Source organism: Falco naumanni, chromosome 3, assembly GCF_017639655.2.
Source record: "Falco naumanni isolate bFalNau1 chromosome 3, bFalNau1.pat, whole genome shotgun sequence".
Classification (NCBI taxonomy): domain Eukaryota; kingdom Metazoa; phylum Chordata; class Aves; order Falconiformes; family Falconidae; genus Falco; species Falco naumanni.
The window spans coordinates 60,003,620-60,029,918 of NC_054056.1; the positions used below are offsets into that span (position 1 = coordinate 60,003,620).

General features: G+C 38.8%; 1 protein-coding gene across 12 annotated transcripts in view; it reads left to right on the forward strand.

The window, feature by feature from the left end:
• PIEZO2 (piezo type mechanosensitive ion channel component 2) overlaps positions 1-26,299 on the forward strand; it is a 313,781-nt gene that overhangs the window by 98,534 nt on the left and 188,948 nt on the right. For all 12 annotated transcript variants that reach the window (XM_040586706.1, XM_040586713.1, XM_040586711.1 and 9 more), the window contains exon 3: positions 11,503-11,628. In XM_040586706.1, coding sequence (XP_040442640.1) covers positions 11,503-11,628 — 126 coding nt within the window. The remainder of the gene's footprint in view (positions 1-11,502; positions 11,629-26,299) is intronic.

Below are 26,299 nucleotides of genomic sequence, written 5' to 3' on the forward strand. Positions count from 1 at the left end.
GTGTACGTTGAAAATTCGCATGGCTGAGAGTGAGGCTGGGGAAGTTAATAGAGGAGAAATTTACCAAACAGATCTGGGTCAAGCAATTTTGAAAAAGATTAGGGGCTTGGAGGGAGTGTTAATCTTCTTGTATGCTTCTCCAGAGGTCTGCTTATGGCAGCTACTGCTTACTGGTGAGAATGGACTTTTGGTTTATACCAATGTAGATAAAGACGTTCTTAGCTTCTTTTATTTTCAGTTTCCTAATATTTTAACAGTGGACTGTAGGATGATGAAGATTCCAGATTACTAGTCAGTTCCACTGTTGTGTGTGTGGTTTTTTTTTTTTTCCATTGACATCCCACTCTTTTTAGTTTCCTTTTCACTAATTTTTGTTTCATCAGAAATTTAACTCCTTCCAGCTGCTTAAAAATAACTCTGAAAATAGAGGGAAATTTCCTCCCTTCTAGTCTTGAACTTGTTAAATCTAGGAAATGAAAAAATAGTAAATTTCTTCCTCCCATTTTTGTATACTAATACATAACTCTTGACTTTTCCTTACCTGTGTTCATAGTATCAACCATTCATTTTATTCACAGGATCAATTTAAGATTCAGAGTGTCATTACCTGGTATGGATTCTTCTTGCCTGTAAATATTCGAACTTCTGCCATGGCCCATGCTAGCAACCATGCTAGGAAGGAAAGGCATCACTGTTTATTCATTACTCAACTATTCACTTATCTGAAAGACACCTTACTAGCATGTGCTTGACTTACTGTAATGGTGGCCACCTTTTTCCACTATGCAAAACACAGGATGCATGTTAATTGGGTGAAAAGTAATTGTTTGCTTCTCTCTGCAGCTATTGTCCAAAAAATAGAACAGTTATTATCATATGGAAATGTGATGGTTCATTTATCGTCTGGACCTGTAGGCTTATCAAGGAGACTTCATAGTAAACATTTTGGAGTTGAGTGTATTGTATTATTTGTGCAAAATTCCTTTGCCTGATCCACCTTGATAGACAATATTACAGTTATGTTTTTACATACAGAGTGATTAAGAGGGAAGAACTGTTGTGTCTGCACACATGTAATTGATATAATAGTGATAATGCAGATCTAGTTGTTCACTGCTGGATGTTCCAATGAATGGCTTTTGCATAGTATTTCCAAGGAAACACTGGTGGTGTCATTAGGAATTTAGCATTTCACTGAGCTCTGCTCTTCCTTAGTATAAGCCTTTTTCTGCCATATTGCAAAATGTTGTGATTTCTTCCCCTGAAGAAATCTAGCATTTCTCCAAGCGCAGATGAGTTCCCTGATCTCCACTTTTGAGTGTGTTTACAGTCTACTGTCATGGTTTAACCACCATAGGCAGCTCAGCACCACGAAGGCACTCACTCACTTCCCCCTAGTGGGTTATGGGAGAAAATCAGAACGGTAAAAGTGCAAAAAACTTGTGTGTTGAGACAAAGACAGTTTAATAGGTAAAGCAAAAGCCATACACGCAAGCAAAGCAAAACAAGGAATTCATTCACCACTGCCCATCAGGCAGGGTTCAGCCATCCCTAGGAAAGCAGAGCTCCATCACATGTAATGGTTATTTGGGAAGGAGCACAATAACTTCCATCGTCCCTCCCTCCCTTCCTTTTCCCCCAGCTTTATATGCTGAGCATGCTGTCATACGGTACGGGACATCCCTTTGGTCAGCTGGGGCGAGCTGTCCTGGCTGTGCCCCCTCCCAGCTTCTTGTGCCCCCCCAGCCTGCTCGCTGGTGGGGTGGGGTGAGGAGCGGAACAGCCCTTGGCTCTGTGTAAGCGCTGCTCAGCAATAACTAAACATCAGTGTGTTATTGACAGTGTTTTCAGCACAAATCCAAAACATAGCCCTATACAAGCTACTATGAAGAAAATTAACTCTATCCCAGCCAAAAGCTGTACATCTACATCTATTTAATTCCACACATAATATGAGTACTAGGCAGAATGTGGAAAATAAGATTAATTATGTCATTAATACAGAAAAAAAAGTAATTTTGTTCTGAACCTGTTGCAACTGGGCTGGAAGATAAATCAAAAGTTACATTCAGCCAGAGCTGGTATGTCCCAAGATGACATTTCCTCCATTACCATGGCAGATCATTGCCTTTGGCAGAAGGTTGTTATTCTGAAATACTTGCCAGAAATTTATTGAAAACTAAGTTTGCTGCATCATCTAAAATATGCATATATTCTGTGGTTTCCAGGAAGATTTCTCAGATCTGCTAGGTATGGCCATCTTCTATGGTAACTCCCTGGACTTCTCTTCAGTGTATGGTCCTTACCTAATGTGTAATTGTGTAACACAACTCAGTTGTGTTTTAGTTTTCACCAGTTTGCCAAGTATGCAAGTCAGATTTGTTGGTCTGTGGTTCTCTGACTTCCTGTAATCTTTTTCTCTACAGAATTTTACAGAATATACAACATAGTGTCTTAGGAAGTTTGTATTTTAATTTCTTTAGAAAGCCACCTGATTTCAGTGAAAGGATACTAACTGATTTTTATAGGAAGCTATCTGATCCTCCCCCATTTACCTGTGGAATAGGTTTTTGGAAAGTAATACTATTTATTATTTTTTTTAGAAAGAAGGAAGTTTTAAGGCCATGTGGCATGCTAGTATTATAGTATGTTCTTCAAACACCCAAGTCTCTTCCATAAATAATTTTCTTTTCCACCTTGTCTTTCTACTTCCCTAAGCACCTCTGATAAAGAGCGAACAAAGCCATGCCCTTACATATGTTATTTCAGCTCTATGTAGGTAGGAAGGCTTAACAGTTGAGGTATTTCAGTTCAGGGGCTCTTCAGCTGGGTCATGAGCTACATTATGTTGAGCTAGACATACTACTGCAAACTCTTCAGAAAGATGTTAAACTCTTTGCAAGAATTCTGCCTGAATTCTGCTCCTGTAGAGCTTCTCGGGGAAGTTTTGCCCATGGTAGAATTTCACAGCACACCTTCCACTGTGAGTTCAGTACACATACTTATGCACACTTACTCCCTTGTGAAAACACCATGGTGTAAGGTTCAGTTTGCCATAGCTGTATTAGTCTTATTTACATAGCCTTCTAGCCTTCCTTCTCACTTTGCCTTGCATCAAATTTGTTTGCTACTTATGAACATACGTGGGTAGGTATTCAAGGGAAAAATTATTCATGTCCTAGTAAGTTACAGGGTTTTTAAAAAAATGTCTTTCAGCTCTGTAGGACATGACCTGATGTTATCTCCCATTACTTGGGAGTTGTCTGGACTCTCTGTTTTTGAAGGAGCTTAGTACTAGGTAGAGTTACCTGCTTTTGTAGGTTGTTATTTATGTAGAGTTACCTCATGACAGGGGGTTGAAGAAAGTAAGTTGCAAGCATGGCTGAAGTAACTTGAACTCAAAATAAATAGCTAGTAGCAAACATGGAGAGTCTGGTTCCTCAAGGGAAGTAACTGGAACTCTGTATTATAAGCCTCAAATCTGCCTGTGAAAGAACAGCTCTGGCTTAAAATTGCTCAGTGTTCGTATGTCCTTGTATCTGAGATGATTTTTATTTCCTGTATTTGGCTTGGTACAGTCACCTGTCAAATTAAGAAGCAGACATCAAGTAGCTGTTGTTTGCTTTGAAAGCTTATGAGTATTATCTGGGAAAAAAAAAATGAATGGTGAAGTTCTGAGTCTTGTCTGACAAAATATTTTGTTAACAAAATGGTAAATTGCCTGTGTAAACTTGCAAGCCAGAGGTTCTGACTAGCTTGAACGATGGTATTGTCAATTGATGCAGAGGTTACAGCTCACTTCTAGTAGTATTCTGGGCACGAAAACTTATAGGAAAAACAGGGAAACCTGCCAGAAGCTAGGGTAAGTATGCATGTATTGTCCTATGCAGCACTTTTTTTTTATGTTTTCATTTTTAAATCAGTTTTTTCTTTTTAATTACACATAACAAGTTTGACTGTGTTTATCCAAGTCTGGTTGGCATTCCTTCAATGTAAGTGTCTATCTCTAAACTGACTTATTTTCCTTCTTGGAGCTCTGTAGTATTCGAAAAATAAAAAGAAATGGAAAGAGAATTGTAAGGAAATAGGTAAATATATGAAAGAATATCAAAGAACTTGCATTTTCTGTGCAGATACATAGCCTGGAACAATGTGCTTTAATTTGCTTTAAAAAGTAGCGTAATTTTTTTTAGATAATTATGTATTTAGTGATAAACTTACAGATTCTTGTGGTTTTATCATCTAAGAAATAATATAATTTGAAATGCAAAGGAATACATTATTGTACAGGAAGTTGCTCGGAGTTAAGGAATCATGGCTTTTTAATAAATTTATTAGAAAATTTTTCTGTTGGGCACAGTTTGCGACATTTGGCTACTTACAGGAATAATAGGCATGTTCAGGAAAGCACGGACAAAACCGTTCAAACATTGAGAAACTTGCTGGAAATTCTGCATCTGAAACCTTGTACTTCTCTGGTCTGGAATTCACTGCACCTGCTTGAGCATGCAGCTTTAAACATAGCTAAAAATAATAGCATGAAATCTTGAACTGTTGTTTGTGGATACACATTTTAAGGCTTGGGCCTGGGCAGGTACACAATAGACCATGGCATTAGTTAATTACTCTCTGTTTTTGTCTTGCTGCTGAAAATCCAGCAAGTGAAATGAGTGGGTTTGTATTTTTGCAGTGGTAATGTCTGCCTGCTGTTTAAGGCTCTAGTAAGCTCAAATCCTATGGGCAGAAGATGATGTTGAAATATAAGATACACTTTGTTGGGGGGAAGCGTTTTCTATTAGGCTAAATATATCTGTGTTTACTGTGCAGTGGAAGGATGGTAGCACTTTCAAGAAAGAGGAAATATTTATTTTTTTTTTCAGGTGGAAAATGATAGCGTTTTTTTAAACCACTGAAGTAATTCGTGGTTACTTCAAAGCTTCGGGATTATTTAAACATTACCTTTTTTGAGTCTACTTAAGAAGTACACGTAGGACTTGGTGAATAGGAGCCGATAGGCAGTTACTTGGTGGATCAATGCCTTGCCATGCACAATATACAATGTACAAGGCACCATTATAAAATTTTATTTCTAGTACAGTCCTTCCAAATGATTGTCTTCCTCTATCCCATGTTCATAGCTTTGTCCCATTTCATTTCAGCACTCAGGAGGCCAAACCTCTAAGCATAACTGTACTGTGCATATAGAAATACTACAGATATTTTGTCTGGGAAAGATTGTTTAGTAATAGATATAACTGGCACTAGCAAGCATTTAGCATCGTTCTTACAGAACCTGAAACCAGAGGGCACTGTCTCTCTGCACCTCCAAAAGTGCATGGGGAAGAGTTGAGAACACTGAGGTTCTGCCTACCCTGCACTGTCAGACATAAGTACACATAAAAACTGTAAGTTAAAATAGAGAAAATTAGCCTCTGCAGAGCACCAGTTTGAACAGCGGATGGTGTGGAGGTATCTAGAAGGGTTTGACTTCCACTGACTTGCAGGCTGTGTGCTTTAAGGCTGTGTCACATGAGTATCGATACCCTAGCAGTGAAGCAGCCCATCTTTTTTGAACCTTTTATGCAACATTGAGAGCCCTTCAGTCCCTGTTCATGTGCTCAAAGATACGCAGGTGCTTAAGAACTTTCTTGGACAAGGCTAAATTGCTTTGTGCCTTGCAAGTTTAGCCCTGTAGTCATCACTGAAAATGTCAGCTGAATTTAGAACTGGTATTTGAACCCTTTCTTTGTCTTCCATGGTTGTCAGGAGGTGTCCTACTGTGTTAAGCATCAATTAGAGTGTAGAGTGCAATAGTACTGATGAATTCAGGAAAGGCGACTGGCCCATATTCCTCAGTATTGCTCGTGCCTGAAGTACAAGGTTTTACTGTCAAATGGAAGATGGATATATCGCGTTTATTTCATGCTTACAAACTTTCACCTGGGTATATGTGTGAATCTATGTTTGACACTGGTGGCCAAAGTGGCAGATGTTCGTGCTGGACTCAGTGATGACATTTTCCTGTTGATTAGCTGGAACCAACTCTATTTTCTATCACCTCTGAAACTTTGGCAGAAGCCAACTTCAAATCAAAACGCTTCCTTTGCATTATCTCAGTAAGTTAGTTGTGGTATCTTGAGGCGCTTAAAACAGAGCTGACCAAAGGTGAGAATTCTTTTATTTGGGAAATCATGATGTTTTGATGGTTTTTTTTCTTGCAGATTGCATGACCCCCAAATTTCCAGATTTTTCCAAAGGACAGGGATTTTGAATTAAATATTTTCTTAACTTCCCACCCCATCTGCCTCAATGTACAGTACTCCTATTTGGAACCATAGAGCAGGAGGTTAAAGTCTCGGGACCCAGGTTCCTGTTAGGCACTGAGGTCATGCTAGGTTTCCTGGTGGAAAATCAGGAAGTTAAGATTTTAAGGTTGGCTGAAACAAATTCTTTGTGGATGACTCTGTCTGCATTGCAGAAATTTACTTCAACCAAGCCTTGTCCCCAGAACTCTTTAGTTTTAAGTTTGTCAGTTACTGAGGAAGAGGCTTAATAAAAAATAGATCCTGATTGGCTGCAATAGACTGTCTTTATGAACTGAAGTGTCACTAGTTCAGGAGATAAATGCACATTAATATTTATCACTCACTGTATGCTATCAAAGATCATGTGAAAAATGGCTTGTCCTTTGGTATTTCATCTGGTGTGATCTGAATTAAAAGTGTGTTTAAAAAAAAAAAAAAAGTTCCCAAGCAGAACTGTTGAAGTAGAATGGGAGTGTTGCAGCAGTCTGGAGTACAGCATATGGCTAAAGAGATGTTAGAATTATCCAGAAACCAACTGTCTTTAGAAAATGCCACGCTGAAGTTACATTAAAAAAAAATCAAAAATCCCAGTGCAAAGTAATAGAAGTTTGAAATAAGACACACAAACATTCTTAAATCTACTCTTTAGGTGAAACCATGCAGCGTACATATGATCACGTTGAAAAGACTTATGCTGTTGGAATAGTAAACAGTCTTAAATTGATTTTTAGAATCCATTATTTTCCTCTTCTGTTTTCCCTTTCCCGGTATCATGACGGCATGGAGTACTACCTTCTGCATATAGATGCTTAGTACTACTTATTAAAAAATTAGGATAAATTGTTAGCAGTATTATTAACTTTGCTAGGGACTCAACCAGGTTTTTGTTATGCCCCATCCAATAGATCAGAAAGAGAAAAAAAAAAAATAGTGTGGAATAAAAATGCACTTTGCAAGCAACTGGAAATATGATATAATATGATAGGCTCTTTGCAGTAGCCTAAGGCTCACGGTCGGATTATATTGTAAAAGCTGATATGTTTGATTTTAAAGCAGGTCTCAGTGACAACTGGCCATTAAGTTATTCGATGTCCTGTTAGCACACCCTTTTGGAATAAACTTTTAGGAAGTTACAGGTGTGTAAAACGATTGAGTTCTGTCATACGCTGCTGTTTTAGGGAAAAGGGTAGCAGGAAAGATCATAGGACTGCCTGTCTAAACAGGAATGTGCTAGTTTTCTGTGCTGGAAGTGATGTGAGCAGCAGGCTCCACCTTTGCATGTGATCATGATGTAGGCAGTCAAGAGGTGCATGTGTGTGTTGAAGGCAGCAGCCCTAGTCGGACACATTCAAATATTTAGTTGTACTGAGGTTACATGCCTGTGGCTGGGGGGGGACATGCCATCACTAATCCAGCTCTTGGCTGGATTACCTTTGAAAAATAAGAAATTGATTCCTTTGCTATGTATGAAAAGCTTTTGGCCCTCTTGAGTCCGGTTTAGTGTTGCAGCTGGGCTGGAGAGAAAGAGGGTAATGAAGCCTTTGCATCCTGACTGGCTTCCTGCAGGCTTGGTCGGAGGGGAGAAAGCCCTGTCCCAGGAGCCTTCTGGAGGTACAAGGAGGCTGGAGCAACCTCCCTGTGTGTTTCCAAGACACAGTGAGAGATGTTTCTAAAGCCAAGAGCCAGGCTTCAGTCCTACTGAGTGCCATTAAGAATGAAACACTGCATCTGAAAGCAAACCCACTTAGTCTTTCAGGCCAGTTCTGAGGCACAGCTGCTCTCTCCTCTCTGTTCACCACACTTTGCTGAAGCTGGTGGCATCATGCTGATGTGAGTAAAATCAGAACACAGTGCTCCAGCTACAAACCCAGGTGTTTCACCAGAAGTTTCTTTTTTATTTCTGTCTTGATGGACATACATGGGCCTATATCTCTAAGACAAAAATGAAGGAATTTGTGATCTCTTGCATGTCTGTTCTGTCCATGCAGCTTTCTGAACAATATCAATTTCCTTCTCTGTGGGACAGTCAGCTTCTGTTCGTGTCCCCAAGGATTTTCATGTTAGGGCACCTGAACAGTTAAAGTATGTTTTAGCAAAAGGATTGTAACTGTGAGTGAATTAGAATAAATCAAAATTAAAGAAGGATGACAAAAATCTTTCTTCCTCGTCATAAGAATCTCTGTTTTTTTTCAGGAGTTTAATTACAGCTGCCTCTTTTCTCATTATTTCAGTTCTGTACACATATAGTTAATTTTTTCTTTGTGTAATGTAGAACTAAGTTTCCAGTAGAAAGAAAAAAATGTAAGTGAAAATACAGTCAAATGGATTTATCCAAGCTCCACTATAAATTGAAACTCATCCCTTATCCAAATCTGTCACTTCTTCCTTGGCATAAATTATGTATCCAGAAATTCACTGATTTTTAGCACTCCCATTTCTCCCAAGTTGTTGATGTTTCTCCAAAACTTTTGAAATCAGGGCCATAGTGTTTCTTGCTCTTCTTCAAACACTACTTGTGTCTAGTTTCTGCTGGCACAGCTGCATGTGATGCAGGCAAAGGGCTCCTGCTCAGTAGGGTCTGATGGCGGTCCTGTCCCACTGATGGCCATGAAGGGAGCAGCCCTTGAGGAATGCTTCAGCCTGCACTGAACATGTCTAGCTGCCTTCCAGCTGGGTTTTTCCCCTGCCGTATTGACCAATACACTAAGAGACTGTTTCTTATAATGGGTGTTAATAATCTTTTAAAAAATTCCGTAGTTTTTGCAGAAGGAGATATTTTTTCAACATTTCAGCATTTCAAGAAATATATTTTCAACATTTTCTGCAGTTCCTAAAAGGAAGACAATTGCAAAAGTTAAGGCTTTATTAAAGAAATGCTTTGTTCAAAATCTACAATTCAAACATGTTTGTTTTCAAGCTTTAAAAAATGAAGTCTACAACTGAGATATATTTTGGAGAGATACAGTAATCGAAATATTGAAAGATGGACCCAAGATTTTTAAAAGTTTTATTTCTTTATGTGGAAACAGTTTGGGAAATGTGTGTGTGTTGGCTAACTGTATTGCATTTTTTTTCTCCTTTGGAGGCTGACTGAAACAATTCTATCAAAAAACTTCCAAATCCACTTCTCTATGAAAAATTCAGTGCTTGGTATCTATTGAATTGTTAACTTCCAAGCACTGATAAGAGTTTGTGACTCAGGACTTCAGAAATCACCAGACTGTCTTCAAAATCTGTACATTTTAAACACAGCTGTTAAGTCCATGGAGTTTGTGTGGTCAAACTGTTTGCCTCCAGCTTTCAGGTACATAATTTTTCAGTATATTCTGAGCATGCAGCTCTCGTAATACTGTGAGCATGGAATCTGGTAATGCAGGAACACACCACCAAGTATTGAAACTTGCCAAAAAATTGTAGAAGCTAGCAGTCTTTGGATTGCATTACATATGACATCGCATTTAAAAATTATTAAAAAACATGTAGCTTGTCATATACTCATTCTTCTAATGATTTTGAAATTATGGGTTATTTTGTTATTTATGCTTTTATAGTGCTTAAAGTTGTTGTCCTAAGCCAGGACACCAGGCAGGCTTCTGCAGAAGAGGAATAAAAGAATTACCTCAGATTCAAAGAATTTAAAATCTAGTCTTATTTTTGTAATGATCAGCAGCTCAGGTTGTCTGCTTTCTGTGTGGACTCTTGTATCCAACCAGTAAAGACTAGCAAATAGGCTATAAAAAGCATATATCTAGTGAATGTATCTTCCTTTTCAGATCACAGAAGTTCATATGTAGGCTTGCCCTTGAAATTTTTTATTTTGTTTCAATTTTTAAATCTTTATGAAAAAAAAAAAGTTCATTTCAGGCATTTGGTATCCAAAATCTGCAGACAAGACAGCGATCATGTAACAAAAGTTTTGAGTCTGAAGGAGTGAGGTAGTCTGTAACTTTCTAAAATCATTGAATCATACTTATCTGATTCTTTGCTTTATGAACTACCATTCTGGCCATTGACAACGTGCTTGAACTATAAAAAACACAAACCAAAAAGCTGATTTACTAGCTGGATACAGAATATGAATTGTCATCATCTTTCTAGTAGCTGCTTTTAACAGACACATGCAAAATAAGTGTGAAGAAACCAGGCTGCATGTAGAGTGAACATTTCCCAGGTATACTCTGCTAGTTCTTCTTTTCATAACCTTGGCTTTATTTGTAACCTTGGGTAAGATTTCCAGCAGTAATTTTTTTCAATCTGTAAATAAAAAAAAATAACTTTCAAATGCATAAAGTGAGTGGTGTAAAATCTAGGTATAAGATACTATGGGAATAGAACTTTTATTGCAGATAGGTCAGGTAGAGTGATATTGAATGTCGTCTCTTATCAGCAATACAACTTAGTCATGAAGATGCATATTTTGTGAAATACTAATGGCTTACTTTATTTATTCATACCTTGAAAGTTTGACTGCCGGTGATTAAGCTGAATGTTTCCTAGAGGGTTTATAAGGCATTTTCGAAGTCTTTGTCAAACATCTTCTATTCACTTTTGGCTGTAGATATCCAATAAATCATAGAGGAAATCTGACCAAGTGTATCTGGCACAGGATTCTTCAGTGTGTGCTGAAAATTATTTTCAAAAACTTCTAAAGGAAGAGAAAGAGGGCAGTCTGCACAAAGCAAAGCATTATTTGAAAGTATGTCTGTACTCCTAAGACAAACTGAGTTTTTTTGTGGTTTTGTGTTGTTATCCACCTCCCCCCCCCACCCACACACACACACACTCACCCGTAATTTGTTTTGGAAAGAGTAATTGGACTAACAGGTTTTTATTTTCCCAAGATTGGAAGTATCATCCATATTTTGTCTTTTTACCAAGTAACGTGGCAATAAGCATCATGATGTTATTATTGATGTAAAATTGCTATCTGGAAATAAGAAACTTTTTTTTTTTAATCGAAAAAGTAAAAGGAAATATTAGGAGTAACAATCATTGTAGTTTGTGATAAAGAGTACTCAAAGACACTCTAAGTATGCTTTTTGCTATGATGTTGACCCTTAAGGGACAATCATGAGTAATGTGGAATTGACTTGCAGAAATATCCTTATTCAGGATATTTTTACTGGTTTTCAGTATAAAACCTTTAAGCAATGTTTAGAAATTCACCAACTATATGTATGTATGTTTTGTCTTTCAGGGCATACAGGACGATTATTAAAATCTCTGTGTTTCACCAGTCTCTCATTTCTGCTGCTGCACATCATCTTTCAGATTACAATAAACAGTCTTGAAGCTGGAAGAACTATTGAACCTGGTTTTAACTGTGAGTAAAGCCTTATACTTTTTATTAGCATTTTAAGTGTCCAAATGCTTCAGCGGTTTGAAAGGTGAAGTGTTGATGAGAAGGCACTTAGCATTGTGCTCCTGTGGGTTTGTAGCTTGCTTCTGTTTTCCAGCTTCTTACCTTAAGAATTACTGGTAGGGCAAGAAGACAAGAAATGAGGTGTATTAACTATTTTGTTCCCACCAGAGCTGCATTTTCTTTGGATTTACCACTGATTGCTGTATGTCTCCATCTTTCAGGCTTTCTCAGTATTCCCTCAGAAGCTGAGGTGGCTACACTTTCTGTTATTAGATCATAATCCAATGTATCAAGAATAAAATGAGATGTAGTAATGAAAACCTCATGTATTATGTCTCTGTCTGATGGAACTGTCTTAAGTTGTTCATTTAATTTAACTTTAAATCTTGACACCAAGTTTTATGTTTCTGAACAGTGTTTGTCTCTTTCTTGCCTGTGTTGTATGGGGAAAAAGGATTTAAAATTTTTATATATTGCATGACATTTTCTATCTTCCTGTCTCAGGAAATGTTCTTCAATAATTCAGAAGCAAACATTCCTTATTGTGCAGAAGTTAATTAAAATATCTGTCCAGTGATCTGGATATGTAAACTCCAGGTAGAAACTATTTGTACTTGTCTTACAATGCTTACATTTAACTTTTAAACCTGTCAACTTACCTTTGATAAATGTCTATTTAATTTATCACCGAGTATGCTGCTGCCACTTGAGTAAATAGTTGTACTACAATTCAACACAAGAAACCTTATGTGAAGTAAAGCATTTGACTTAAATTAACAAAATCCTAAGGAAACTTGGAGCAAGCCTTACCATTTCACCTTTAACTCAAACCATTTCTTAAAGTAAAAGGCATAATTGTGTTTATGAAATATCAGTTTTAACTGGAATGTCTTGGGCTTTGTCAGTTCAAATCAGACCTTCGGAGTCTAAAAATAGATATTTTTTTTTTTAAAAAAATTGTGTATTATTAATTAAGTGAGCTAGATTAGTCGCTTTCCTGTATCTGTTTAACATTCTTATGACTAAACCTGCATGATTTTAGATTAATTGTATCAGCTACACACTGTTTGTATGAGTAGAGAGTTCCTAACTGTCAAAAACAGAGATACAACCGCTGGCTTTTTCTTCCTCCTGTGGTGGGAAACAGGATCTACAGTGGGAACTGATTAAAATAATTGCTTTGTCCTGAAGAGTCCACTCCAGAAGAAACAGAGAGAACATACCATTTCTGTCTGTTCGTTAGCAGTTGCTGAGTGCAACAGCTTCTATTCCAGCTGCCATTAATAATAATTTCCTTACCTGGGGCCTCACAGGACAGTGGGTATGGCTGTACGTTAAATATGCCTCACTGCTGTCTGACACTGAGGCCAGTTGACGTGAGATGACCCACATCCTCACCATTAAGCTCTCTTTGCCTCCTGGGCACAGAGGATGGGTTGAAGTTGCCTGTTGGGGACAGTATTGGTCCCACAGGAGCTATCATAGGAGAACTCCCTGCCTGAGTTGTCTGGGAGAGTTGTTGTTGGCCAACTGAAGTGGTTCCCAGATTGTTTTATCAATATGAAAAATTCAGCTGTTGAATATCAGTGCCTGATTATGTTTGTGGATTAAACTGGCACTTCTTAATTTACTGGTATGGCTATAGTCAGTGAGCTTCAGGTGGAGCTAATGAAAAGGGGAACGTAATAGTGGCATTATGGATGCTGGACCTCCAGGGTACTGAAGAAGTTAAAGAAGGTATAAAAACCATTGTGAATGAGGAAGACAGAAAAGGCCGAGGCTTTGGCTAGATCAGGCAATAAAATCTATTACTGTCATTAAATGGCACCAAGGTATACCTGGTTCTGTATAGGTGAGGAGAAGACAGAATTCCCACTCCAGAAAGTACTTTGGTAGTACTTCTGCTTGTAATTATTTGGTGAGCCCCGCTGTGTTTCCTGTTCCCAGCTATATGAGTAATCCTTTGCAAAACTGACTACAGCAGTGTGCCAAGCCGTAGCTGCAGAAACAACAGCACTGTACCCATAGTATCTGCAGTGTTACGATCTCTGCATTTTAGAGTTAGCTGTTAATGTTTATTTAACTCTTTCCACTCAATAAGAAGTACGGAAGTATAGACTGAAAGACTGGAGTTTTCTGTTTCTCTATCCAGACCCAGATCAACTATTAATAAAACATTTTTTTACAGCTGTTTGTCTTACTCTTACGCCCTGTGTGCCCCACTGGAAATACTTGACAGTCTCTTCTGATGCTTATCGTTTGGAAGCTTTTCTCCCGTTAGTCAAAATATCCTGTCTTCCTCCTTCAGTCTAATGTGGAAACGGAGAAAAACTTTCTGTTAGTTTTTATGGTTACCTGTTACGTTTTTGAAGGCTGCAGTCATGTCAGTCATATGTACTCTTTTCTCTCATTCTCTTTTCTTTACACAACTTTAGTCTCTCCAAACTTTCTTCGTGCGTCATGTTTTCTGGGAAGGAGATTAGTCTTATCATTGTTGGTCTACTTCTGTTTTCTCCAAATGTTCCAGATATTTCTTGAAGTTCAGTGCCCAAATCTAGGCAGTATTTCAGCTGAGAATTTACTAGTGCAGACTGATGTATAATAATTACCCAAGTGTCTGCAAGTGACACTCTCTTTATGTATTACTATATGGTACTTCTTGCACCAGTAGCATTGTCTCACACTTTGTGATTCACTGTAACCCAGAAATCCTGTTTTGCAGAACAGACCATTTTTTCTAATCCCGTATTTATGTAGTTGAGTATTCTTACAGTGTAATGGAAACGCATGTTTGCCCATCTCTTTCAAAAATGGTTTGATTTATCAAGACTGTTCTGAATTCTATCTCCCAGTTAGTTTGTGGCCCCTCTTATAGGGGCCATATGCAAATACGACCTTTAGGGGGGATTTGCCGTACTAAAATGTTTGATTTTTCCTTTAAATGTTATCTTTGTTTTGATTTTGCTGAAATTGTAATATCTCTCTGAGTTTAAATGAAACTGTAGAGTACTGAAAGAGTTATCGGACATTATGGCAGGACCCCTCTTGATACTCTACCACATGTCTTGTGCGGTCCCTGCTGACTGGAAGCTAGCCAACATTGTTCCAATTGACAAAAGGGGCATGAGGGAAGACCCAGGGAGCTACAGACCCATTAGTCTAACTTCAGTTCCTGGAAAAATTGTGGAGAAGATTATACTGGGTTCTGTTGAAAGGCATTTAAAGAATAATGCAATCATCAAGCACAGTCAGTATGGGTTCACAAAGGGAAAGTCCTGTTTAACTAAATTGATATTCTTCTATGATAAGGTCACCCACCTGGAGGATGAAGGGAAGGCAGTGGATGTAGTTTTTCTGGGCTTTAGTAAGGCTTTTGACACAGCCCCTCACAGCATCCTTCTGGACAAGTTGTCCATCTGTGGGATGAGCGGGTTCACAGTGCGCTGGGCGAAGAACGAGCTGAACAGCAGGGATCACAGGGCTGTGGTGAATGGGGCTGCACAGGGCTGGTGACCGGTCGGCAGCGGTGTTCCTCGGGGTTCAGTTCTAGGGCCGGTTCTGGTCGATACATTTACCGACAGTACGGATGCCGAAGTTGAATGCGCCATTAGCAAGTTTGCTGATGGTACTAAACTGGGAGGTGCTGTTGGTGTCTTGAGAGGCAAGATGCCTTGCAGAGGGATCTGGATAGATTGGAGCATTGGGCTGTGATTACTGGGATTAAATTTGACAAGTCTAAATGCTGGATTCTGCACCTAGGATGGAGCAGTGCTGGGCACAGGTATGAATTGGGAGAGGGGTGGCTGGAGAGCAGCCCCGCAGAAAGGGCTCCGGGGGTGCTGGTCGGCACCAGGCTGCTGTGAGTCACAGGGTGCCCGGGCAGCCCAGGGGGCAAACTGTGTCCTGGGGGGCATCAAACAGCACAACCAGCCGGTCACAAGAGGTGATCATCCTGCTGTGTTCAGCACTGGTACAGCCTCGCCTCGAGTACGGCGTGCAGTGCTCAGAGCCACAATTTAGGGAGGATGTGAAGCTACTGGAATGTGTCCAGAGAAGGGCAACAGAGCTGGTGAAAGGGTGGGAAGGGAATGTCCTATGAGGAGTGGCTAGGGACTCTGGGTTCATGTGGTTTGGAGAAAAGGAGGTTGCGGGGTGACCTCATGGCTCTCTACAGCTTCCTGATGAGGGCACGTGGAGAAGGAGGTGCTGAGCTCTTCTCCCTGGGATCCAGAGATGCGTGGGAATGATTCAAAGCTGTGTCTGTCAGGGGAGATTTAGACTGGACATCAGGGAGCATTTCTTTACCAAGAGGGTGGTCAAACACTGCAACAGGCTTCCTCTGGAGGTGGCCGTTGGCCCCAAGCCTGTCGGTGTTTAAGAAGCATTTGGACAGTGCCCTTAACAGCGTGCTTTAACTTGTGGTCAGCCCTGAAGTGGTCAGGGAGTTGGACTAGATGATCATTGTCAGTTTCTTCTGACTGAAATAGTCTATTCTATTCTATATATTGCCCTCATGTAAATGAGGTGAAAGTACTGTAAATGTGTACTTTTGGTGCACTGCTTTCTAGGTTGAGTAAAAAGACAATATGAAGAGAAAGGGGAAAAAAGTGTAATAGCAAAAAGGGCAAAAAAATCACAATTATTTTAGTTTATGTTTATTTGCTTATTTTTGCTATGATAAAATATGTGAAATTTTCTTTTGTTTCGACAGTTATTGTTCCCTCTCCTGCTTTCATCCTGCAGGGAAATTAAAGTTGATTCTACAACTCCATAATTTTTACCTCTAGAAGTGAATGCATCAATGTTTCAGCCTAATTCTATGTTATTTTAAAATTGTTGCCTTTGTTAATAATTCATTTATTTGATTATTGTTAATAATCTAACTCCTGACAGCTTCAGAGATGGGTGAGAGGGGGGGTATACTTTGTCTTAAAATTTTGTAGGTTAGTTTTTCTCAGTATGTTCAGATGCCAACTTCTGAATCAAAAGATCATTTTCTGGTTTTAGTTTTTCTTTTCACACTGCTGTATTAAAGCCTCTGAAAATATTTTCATTTTGGTAATAGAAACACTTGAAAAATGTTTAAATTAGAGGTGTGATACAGACTATCACCTCTTAAACCTTATACAGTTATAGTTTCATTTTGGAAATGAAGAACAACCATCCCTTTATCTTTTTCATCTAGAAGAAGTTTAATTTGGGCCATCTGCAAGAGCAAAGCAGACATGTAGAATTTCAGGCAAATTGTAAAATATTTTGCTCTTATCCTGGACTTAGGTTATTCAAAATCAGTGGATAGATAGTGTTTAGGATAAGTAAATCCTGGAATGTTTAGCTGCTTTATTTTATTATTTTTTTCATCCCCTTCCTCTTTTAGAGCTCATATACCTTCTCTTTCAGGATGGCTACAAAATGCTACAGCATTCTCTAAGTTATATCGGAGCTGTCTATAGGCGGGTTGATAGGGGTTTAAAAATGTTTGGCCAATAGAAGGTTCTTGTTTCTTCAGAGCCTTGTGAGTATTTCCTAGCACTAATAAAATTCTGTTATTAGAACTCCTTATTTAGCTTAATGAAAGATTTCTGGTTAGCCACAGCTGCACTGTGTGGAACTAGCGTTGAATACTGCCCAGATAGGTTCTTTTTCAAATGGGAGTTCATACAGGAAAGAAAAAGAATAAATACTTATAGCCTCTATAGGCTGAGCTGGGTACTCTTCTTAAGCCATCTAAAGCTGGTAATCAGTCTTGTTTCACTGATGATCTCTCCATAAGAGAATCTGATCTTGGGATGTAGTAGTATTCATGCAGTAATACAATTTCATTATTAAATTTGTACTTCTGATGGAATAAAATTCTGATTATTACGTTAGGTAACGTCTTTTAAGTATAGAATCTGTGAGTCAGGCAATTGAAAATTAGATCACCAGGTAACATAGAGTCTCATTCTTCACTATGCACACTATAGTTCTTTCCTAGGACTGATTTTAAACATCTTTGAAAATGGCTTTTCCACCAGCAGGAATGTTTTCCACAATGTTAACTTTAAACTTTGCTTCCAATAAATTAGTGCAATTATTCCTCGTCATACTACTTCTCTGCAAGTGTATCCTCTTGGTTTTAGTCAGTCTGCAAAATTACTCCAGTTTCTTTTTCTCTTACTTGTAGTGGTATACATCCATTTTTTATTTTGTGCTGACTCTGCCATCTCTTGGTTTGCAAGATCCATTCTGCGAATGGATCTACTGAAATGCTTATTCTTTCAGAACAGTATTTTAGCCCATGAGAAATGCAACCAAGAATAGTTCAACTATTCACTAATTAAGTCTGTATTCAATGTTTGTTGGAATATCAAAAGGGGCATTTAAGGTATTTCTGGAATATTTTTAAACATCAAATAATAGAACAGATGGAGATGAAATAGATACCTTGAAATCCTTCTAAACACTTTCTATGAATCTCTGCATTTGCTTACTGTGTGTAGTTTGGGTGCTTTATTTAGAAAATGGTTATGTGAAGAAAAAGGGAGAATAGGCTTAAAGTACCAAGTTGCCTAGATAGCTTCTCTGTTAGATCATGGGAACTAAATTCAGATACTTCTCTGTCCCCAGTATGCAGTGGTGAATGTCAAACAAATGCATGCCACCATTGTGGAATCATAATAACTTTCTACTTCAGATACATTTTTAAATGATTTCTTGGCTAAAAGAGCATCCTGTGTTTGCATTACTACCAGCGTGTCCCTGAGGTTTTGGGTTATATTAGGAAGCAGCAATACCCAGTACAAATAAATTAGGTTTCACCATTTATTGAAAGCTCGGACTCAGGATTGCAGCTGACCTTTCATAGGAATGAATAACTACTTTTTCCTATGTACCTGGTGAGTTTTCATGTCTTTTATACCCTCCTGAGTACGCTTTTAAGGTTGTGCTGGTTTAGAAAAGTACTGCATCTGTAAAGGCTATTGTTTTTTAGTTGGATTTATTAACCTATTTGAAATAAAGATGTTGGGCTTACTTATAAAGGGGCAAAAGATGAAGAGTTTCTTAAAGAGTTTTGTGTTTCTGTTTCAAAGGTGAGTGGCAGATGCATGCAGTTCTTTCAAATACTTTGATTTACTGCCCCAACTCCTGCCTGGAGTTTGAGTGTATCTCATGGGGTCTGGTCAGCTGCTTGGACACGTTGTTTCAGGAAAGGCTGCCTTGAAAACAAGTATTTTGAAAATATGGAAAATCTTAAATACTATTTCATAAAACAAATATTCTGGTAATTTCCTGACCATTAATTGTCTTCATAATTTTGACAATTTTAATTTCAAAAATATTACTTCATATGAAATTAAATTGATCCAAATGGCGCGAAGAAAACTTGTAAGCTTATATAAGGAACTTACGCTCCTGTGCAGAAGTCATAGCACAATAAACTCATTTTAATGAGTTTTTAATGAGTAATTAATTTTAATACTGAAAAAGTCACTATATCCTCTGGAAGGGTTTTGTTTACCAAAATTGACGGTTACAGTTACCCGCATTAGAGAGTACTCAAGCACTTGCATACCAGGCAAACCAGCTCATTCTTTTCTAAAAAAAAACATCCATTTCTCACTGACGTGACAGAGACTCAAGGTGCCATCCAGACTGGTTTAGCTGCAAAGCACAGAGATCTTCAGCCACCTCTATCATGTGTGTAACATACTCTTCCTTATTTTGTTTAATGAAATCTTCATTTCAAGGTTCAAGAGTCAACCTCAAACCTGAGCCCTTCTTTGGACCTCATACCTGCCTTTCCTTACATTTCTTTATTCTGGTATGTGTAGAGACCAAAGTTTTAGTCTCTCTAGCAGTTGTCTTGGGCTGTTGTTGTTGAAACTGACCATTTTAAGCTTAACTCAGTTTAAAAATACATGTTTAAAAGCAAACCTTTATTTCATTAAGAATGGGCATTATCTTGCAAAACATCTGCATTTTAATCGTATTTTTGTGTGTCATCTCAGAGATTATAATCTTGGCCAAAGTCTGAGTGAAAAAAAATGCCTTTAAATGTTTCAGGAACAGTTTATTCTATTATGACAGTTTTCACATTGCACTTGTGTGGTGTCTATATGAGCAGCAAGAGTAGAAGGTCCAGAAATGATCTTCTGTTTCAAGAGCAACTGTGGAACATCCAGCACAGTGAAGTTGTTGCAGGATGAAACAAACAGCAGCAGTACTGTAGAAGAGTAAGAATAACCTTTTATTGAGGGGATATAGTGTTGAAGTTGGCATTGTCTAAGCCTGTGATGTCTACTACAGCAAACACAGTACAAATTAAACAGTGTTAGATGTTTAACTAGACCAGTTCCAGATTGGTGAGTGGTGGCTCAGTGGGGAAAAAAGACTATACACCAGTGTTTTAATAGAAGAAATTTGTACAGATTCTGTGTGTTCTCCAGCACCCGTGTAAGACTGACAATACTAAATCTCATAATATAAAAGTGTAGTTTTAATGTCATTCAGTTACCTACATATTTTTTGTCTTGAAGTCCTGAGCTACAGTCTTTATTGATTATTAAATCAGTACAGACATCTAGTTACCTGGAGAGACTTTTTGTTCAGTTTTTGTGAGAGATCAGTTACTTCATGTGTTTCCGCTTTAAGGTATGTTCTCACCAAGGTATCTGAAGCTTTGTTGTTGTGTTGTGTTATTAGCAAGGTGCTAAAGACTTAGCATATAACCACCTGAAAATGTTTCCAGAATGCAGGTGAACGTCACTTTATAAAAATGAAAGGGAACTGTGAAAGCTACTGTTCTTTATTCAAAGTCAGTATATAGATTTTGTCCTTCTTATCCCAATCAGTAAGACGGTCTCTTTGTGGTACTTCTGTCTGCTCACTGCCATGTGGATTGAAAACAAACCTGCCTTGGCTTGTGAACTCTCTGAGAAGGGGCTTTTCCTGTTCTATGGTTTGTACTGTATGACTTGCAGCAGGAGTTGGGTGTGTAGCTTATGGAGATACCACAGTTTAAGGAGAATAGGATTTCTTCAGAGCTTCCTTCTTATCAACAACTATCTCTGCAGAATAATGAGACTAAAAGCAATGAATGCCCATTTCTCCAAATCTACACTGAAAGAGAGAAAATTCTGCAGGGTAGCACAAATAGTACACCCACGGATTGCAGTAGAGCATGATTGCTGAAGCTCCTGTCATGCTACTTCATATGACAAGTACCTCTGAAAACCTAACAAATGACAGAAAGGTAGGAGACATGATGTTAAGAAAAAAAAAGTTAATGTTCCTATCTTGCTGTGGTTTCATGGAGTGCTGGTCCTTGCATAAGTGATGTGCAGTGTCTGAGTCATGAAATACGTTAAAAAGGAATTTCTCTTTGGAGTCAAGGAGAACTTGGGACTAAAAAGAATGCTTAGCTGTAAAAGCTGCTGGAGATCAAGTTGTGGTGGTACAATTAGTCATTATACAATGTCCTCGAAAGGCATGTGGTTACACAGTATTACCAATGACTTTTGTGACTGTCCCTTCAGTGTTTCCAAGAGAGGACAATGTATAGCATGTGGAACACAGCCTGCGATAAACTTTTAATCAATCAGAGGTTTTAGCATGCTATCTTTTGCCTCATCAGAAACTTGCAACAATAGTTTATTCTGCACACCAAAGTTAATTTTCCTTTAATTTGGTAGACATTGAACATCAACATTTCTTCAGCCCTTTTAGTACAACTTTATGCAGCCAGGAAATTTATGATTGGGAAACAGAAGCTTCTGTAATTGCCCCTTAGGCATGTATGATAAGTCCTGCTTAATTTCCTGCTGGGTGTTACTGCCTAGCAGTTCAGAAAGCTGGTGTTCATTGTACTTGTGGAGTCTTTTTTTTCTGGACTCACATGCTGCCATGTGGAAACTGAGCAATGTTTTAAATACTCGTTTTCAGCCCTGGTACATAACACCTTCTGTATAATGTATTAATTAAGCTGTAATTATGTTATCATACTTACTTGTGTTCCACTATTTCGGAGAACCTGACACAGGAGATGATCCTTCTCACTGCCACTCACAATTTGTAGTTTTGCCAGTCAGATTTGCATTGGAGAGAATTGCTGGGAAGCTGCTTCGTGGCCCATGGGGTGGGTGTACAGCTGCTTTCTGAAGCTGGTGGACTGTGGAAGGTATTCTCATGTTGCACCCAAGGAAGCACCCAGCGTGCCTGCTGACACTGTGATGCGGTCTTGGGTAGTTTTGTTTTTTGTGTCCTTGTGGTAGCTAGGATGAGTACACCTGACTGTGGAGTAGTAGAAAGAAATGTGACCATCACTGTCATCTTGTTTTAGGTCTGTTGGTAGGAGAGATAAGAGTAGCTGTTGTCTGTCTCCCTCTGCCCTCAAAGGAAGGAGCAGAAGTAGCCAATGCAAGGAAGACATCAAGGCCAGTTGTGAAGGAGAAGGCACTTGATAAAACTTGAATAGCAGAGGGGAGAGCAGAAGGTATGTGTGAGGGAAACGAGAGCAGAAGAACAACTGTTTTGTCAATTTATACTCTTGGTTAGTGTTCTTAGTAAACTAAAGCAACGTGCAAAGGGTAGCCTTCTATATTTTTGTAAGTAGCCACTCGCTTGTCCTCTAGTTATATGCTTTACCTTCCTATGAAAATCGTATCAGACAGTATGCATAACCAACTGCTTCTAGGTCCCAAGTTACTAGAAAGCCTGTTTTCCATATTGTGAAAAATGTTTGAAGACCAGCAAACTCAGAAGCAGGCTCCTTACACAGTTACAGTGAGAAAACTTGTCTACAGGGTTAGACCTTCATACTGACACCAGCCCTACACTTACAGTCGCTGTCTTGGCTCATTGGCAGTGTTTTGCTGTAGCAGTATGGGATATGTAAGGACCAACACCACAGTGCTTTAGCAACCAGCATTTCTGGGCTGGTGTAGAGAATCATGTTGAAATGTTCCCTTGTTGATCATTCAAATCACTGTAACATAAATATTTTACTGGGGAGTCTTACTGTAGAATTACTGTTCAGGAATAGGAAACTACATATTTGTGTGTTGGACACTGTTTAGACAAATGCTTTCCACTGAGAATAAATATTTCACTTTATTTCTGAGGATTTGTCTTTTCTGTTTGGCTATTTACATCTTTATGTATTGCTCTTCACTATGTAATCATTTTGAGTATTTTTAGAAAACCTGATTCATTAGCATGATACTTTGAGCCTCTGCATGTGCCCATGCATACATTGTGAGCTTGAGGAGGGTTTGGTCCCTGTGTCTGAGCCCTTGGGCTTTGAGCCTTCTGCGCCTCTTGATCCTTTACGTCAGCAATATGACCTGGGTCTCAGTTGGGAAGCAAACAGCAAATTTGAGTTGAGATGATGACAGCTGCTTACCACAACAACTCTGCCATGGCTGCACCACTCCACTCAGCTGGGCATCTCAGTTGCCAGCACAGGCGAGCTGTCGTGCCGGGGGGGGTGTGTGTGCAGCTATGAGGGGCCATCCCTGAAAGTGCAGCACCCCCAGTGGGTGGGCTTCCCTCCAGCAGTGTAGGCTGGAGGCTGCCAAGGGCGAAAACTAGGTCTGGACTCAAGGTTAACCTTGAATTGAAGGGACTGGGTTTACTGAGCTGTTCGTGGAATCTGTGATGTAAAACAAATCACCCCATGAAACAAAGCAAAAGCTGTTGCTCACATAAATATGGCTTGGAGCCATCTGGAAAAAAAATGTTTTCGTCACGGACTTGGACTTGAAATGCCTTGGTGGGCTCTCCTGTGTCGGTTTGTTAGAACATAGTCCTAAACCTGGGTCAAATACAATGTGACCTTGCATGCTTTGAGTTTCCTTCCAAATGGAAAATCTGTCTTACGGTTCCCTTCAATTTTTGCCAGATACAGAAGTCTGAATAGGTAACCACACAGAATATGAGAAGGTACTGTACCTTACACCTTTTGTGTAAACAACGTGCAGCACATCTGTCGTGCTTACGTTTAACACAGAGCAAAATAAATACAAAAATTTCTTAACGCTCACAAAAGAAGAAAAAATACCTTTCACGTCTTTGGAGGAGAGTGAACTCATTAGATGGGTTTTGAAAGGGTAGACTTCATTTCCAAAGTCTTAAACGTCCCTCTTCTGTTTCATTACAACTCTAGCATTTTCCTGATACCTATATCTGGAGCATTGCACCATTTCCATCCATATATACTGTGGTTACTGCTGAATTTTAGCATACCACATTCCTTTAGGGATTTGTTTAAAGCAATCAATAAACTGAATTTCAGAGATGTTATAGTCATCATCTACACTAAAACCAGAACGATTTTCAACAGCATCAGCGAAAGTTGTAGTAAATGAAAAATATTTCATGACAAAACTGTAATCCTATTTTTAGTGTCTAGAAATAAGGAGAATAGAACACACTGCCTTTCAAACTCCAGTCTCTAGAGAATGAAATTGATTTCCAGATATCAGCAGTGATACCAAGTGCCTATTTTAAATCTGAAAACAGTTTATACACTGTTTTCACACTGAAGTAGCATGCAATACTGAAAAGCATTTATGATGCACTCCAACCAGTGGCTGATAAGAGTTTTCTCAGGCTTTTTGGTGTGTAGAAGAGTATATTCTAGTTCCTGAAGGGAATCAGGAGTAATATAATTCAGAGTACATTAATTAATAAAAGCTCCTACTAGTATATTTGTTATGTATATTGTCATATATTTCAAAAGGTGACAGCCAGCCCTCATTACAAAGGACACAGTGATAAGAACTGATAACATTGTACGCATTTTTGGCTCATGCATCATCTTACCTGTTATGGTCAAGAAATGTCATACAGCAAATTCTTTTTCAGGATCTTTTCGACACTCAAGTTTAGAACACTGAAATGGAAGAGGATGATTTTTAACTCATCCTTTAGAGCCAACATAGTTTGACCTGTTCCATGGATTGTGGCCCTGCGGTTTGTTGGCGATGTCACAGATGGCTACATAGCAGGTTCCAGGAAATTCCTGCTTTTTCTAGACCCCACAGGTTTGTCTGTGAATAATGTAATGTTTCATGAGAGAACCCGTGTTTTTACCTCCACCGTAGAAATGTTGAAGGGCTCGAATTACACCCAGAACAGGCTCCATTGTAGAGTCTAGCAACTTGCCATCATTCTTAGAAATACAGTTCTTGGTTTAGGTGCTGAGCTGGATTTTAATGGTCCTAAAAATCTTACATCCACCTGGAGGGTGTGGTATTTTAGTGCTAATTAAACACAGCTGCAGTATAAAACTTGTGGAACTTCAAACACATACTGGTGAAAGTCTTATTTGTAAGTCTGGACTCTTTTTTTTGTCACCTTTGTTTTAATAGACAGGAGATAAAATGTGGGGGGTTTGTGTTGCTTACTCTTTCTGTATACATGCAGATGTTAGATAGGGACTCTCCCAAACTGTAACTGATATCCCAGACAAACATCACAAGAGTAAAAAGTAATTGGAGCTGATGTTGGCAACAATTCTAACTTTGTAACACTTTTTGGACTCCCAGTTCTCATTATTTCATAGTTATCCTTTTCCTTATTCTTGGCTATCTGATGTTTTAGGTTTGCCTAAGAATAAAGTGCAAGACTGGCAGAAACACTAACAATCAGTGCTCTGTGAAAGGGACAAGGGAAGCCTTTTTAAACTGCTATCAGATTGTGCTTAATTTCTGTTTGTTTATATAAACATGCATGCACATTTTCATCTTCAGGGGCCTTACTCATTACAGCAGGAGCTTTCTGTGATTATTAAGTTTTAGTACTGCACAGTGACCTGCGCAATTTCAGGAATCAGGCTGATTGAATTACGCAATTAGGCAACCTTGCTAAGCAGGGGGAAGAGGACATTTCAGTACTATTTTTTCAATAATAAAATTTCATTAAGTTGTCCAAAGTTTTAAAAACCAGAAGTATCAGTGAGGGGGGGAAGGCACTCTGTAGCGGACAATGGGGTAGAAGCTCCACTTCTTTGACTCCAGGTATGGGTACTTCCAAAAATGTGCAGAGAGGTATAAAACAGGCAAGATTACAGGGAATGCAATATTTCAAGATCTAACAGAGAAAAGAAGTCAGTGATTTTTATTATTGAAATGGAAATAATGTTAGTATTATTATCCACAGTGCATATATTTGTCACGCAGTAAATTGTTGTTTTCTGCAGAATGGAGATACTGAGCAGCAGTGATTTATTGAACTTGTACTTTTTGGTCATGTGCTTAGTAGCCATAAAAATGTTTAGGAGGAAGGGATGCATCAAAGCAGGAGGGGAAGTCAGCAGATATACTCGCTTATTGTCCACTAGTCTCTGGCTGAGCAGCTCAGAGTCCATGGTGGACTTGCTTTTCTGCAGTCCTTGAGGCTACTACTCATGCACTTGTTGCTTCAACAAGATTTGGGGGAGGGAATCAACATATAGGAATAATTTTTTAGTTACAGTGCTGATTCAGATAAGCCCTTCATGTTCCAGTCCTACTTCTAAGTGTCATTAAGCATTTTATGCAGTTTGTAAATGAAAAATCTTAGGGTTTGGCTGATACCAGATTTGTCTTGTTGGCATATAGATGTGTGCCATGGTCTGCCTTGTCTAGCCATTCTACAGCCACGCAGGACT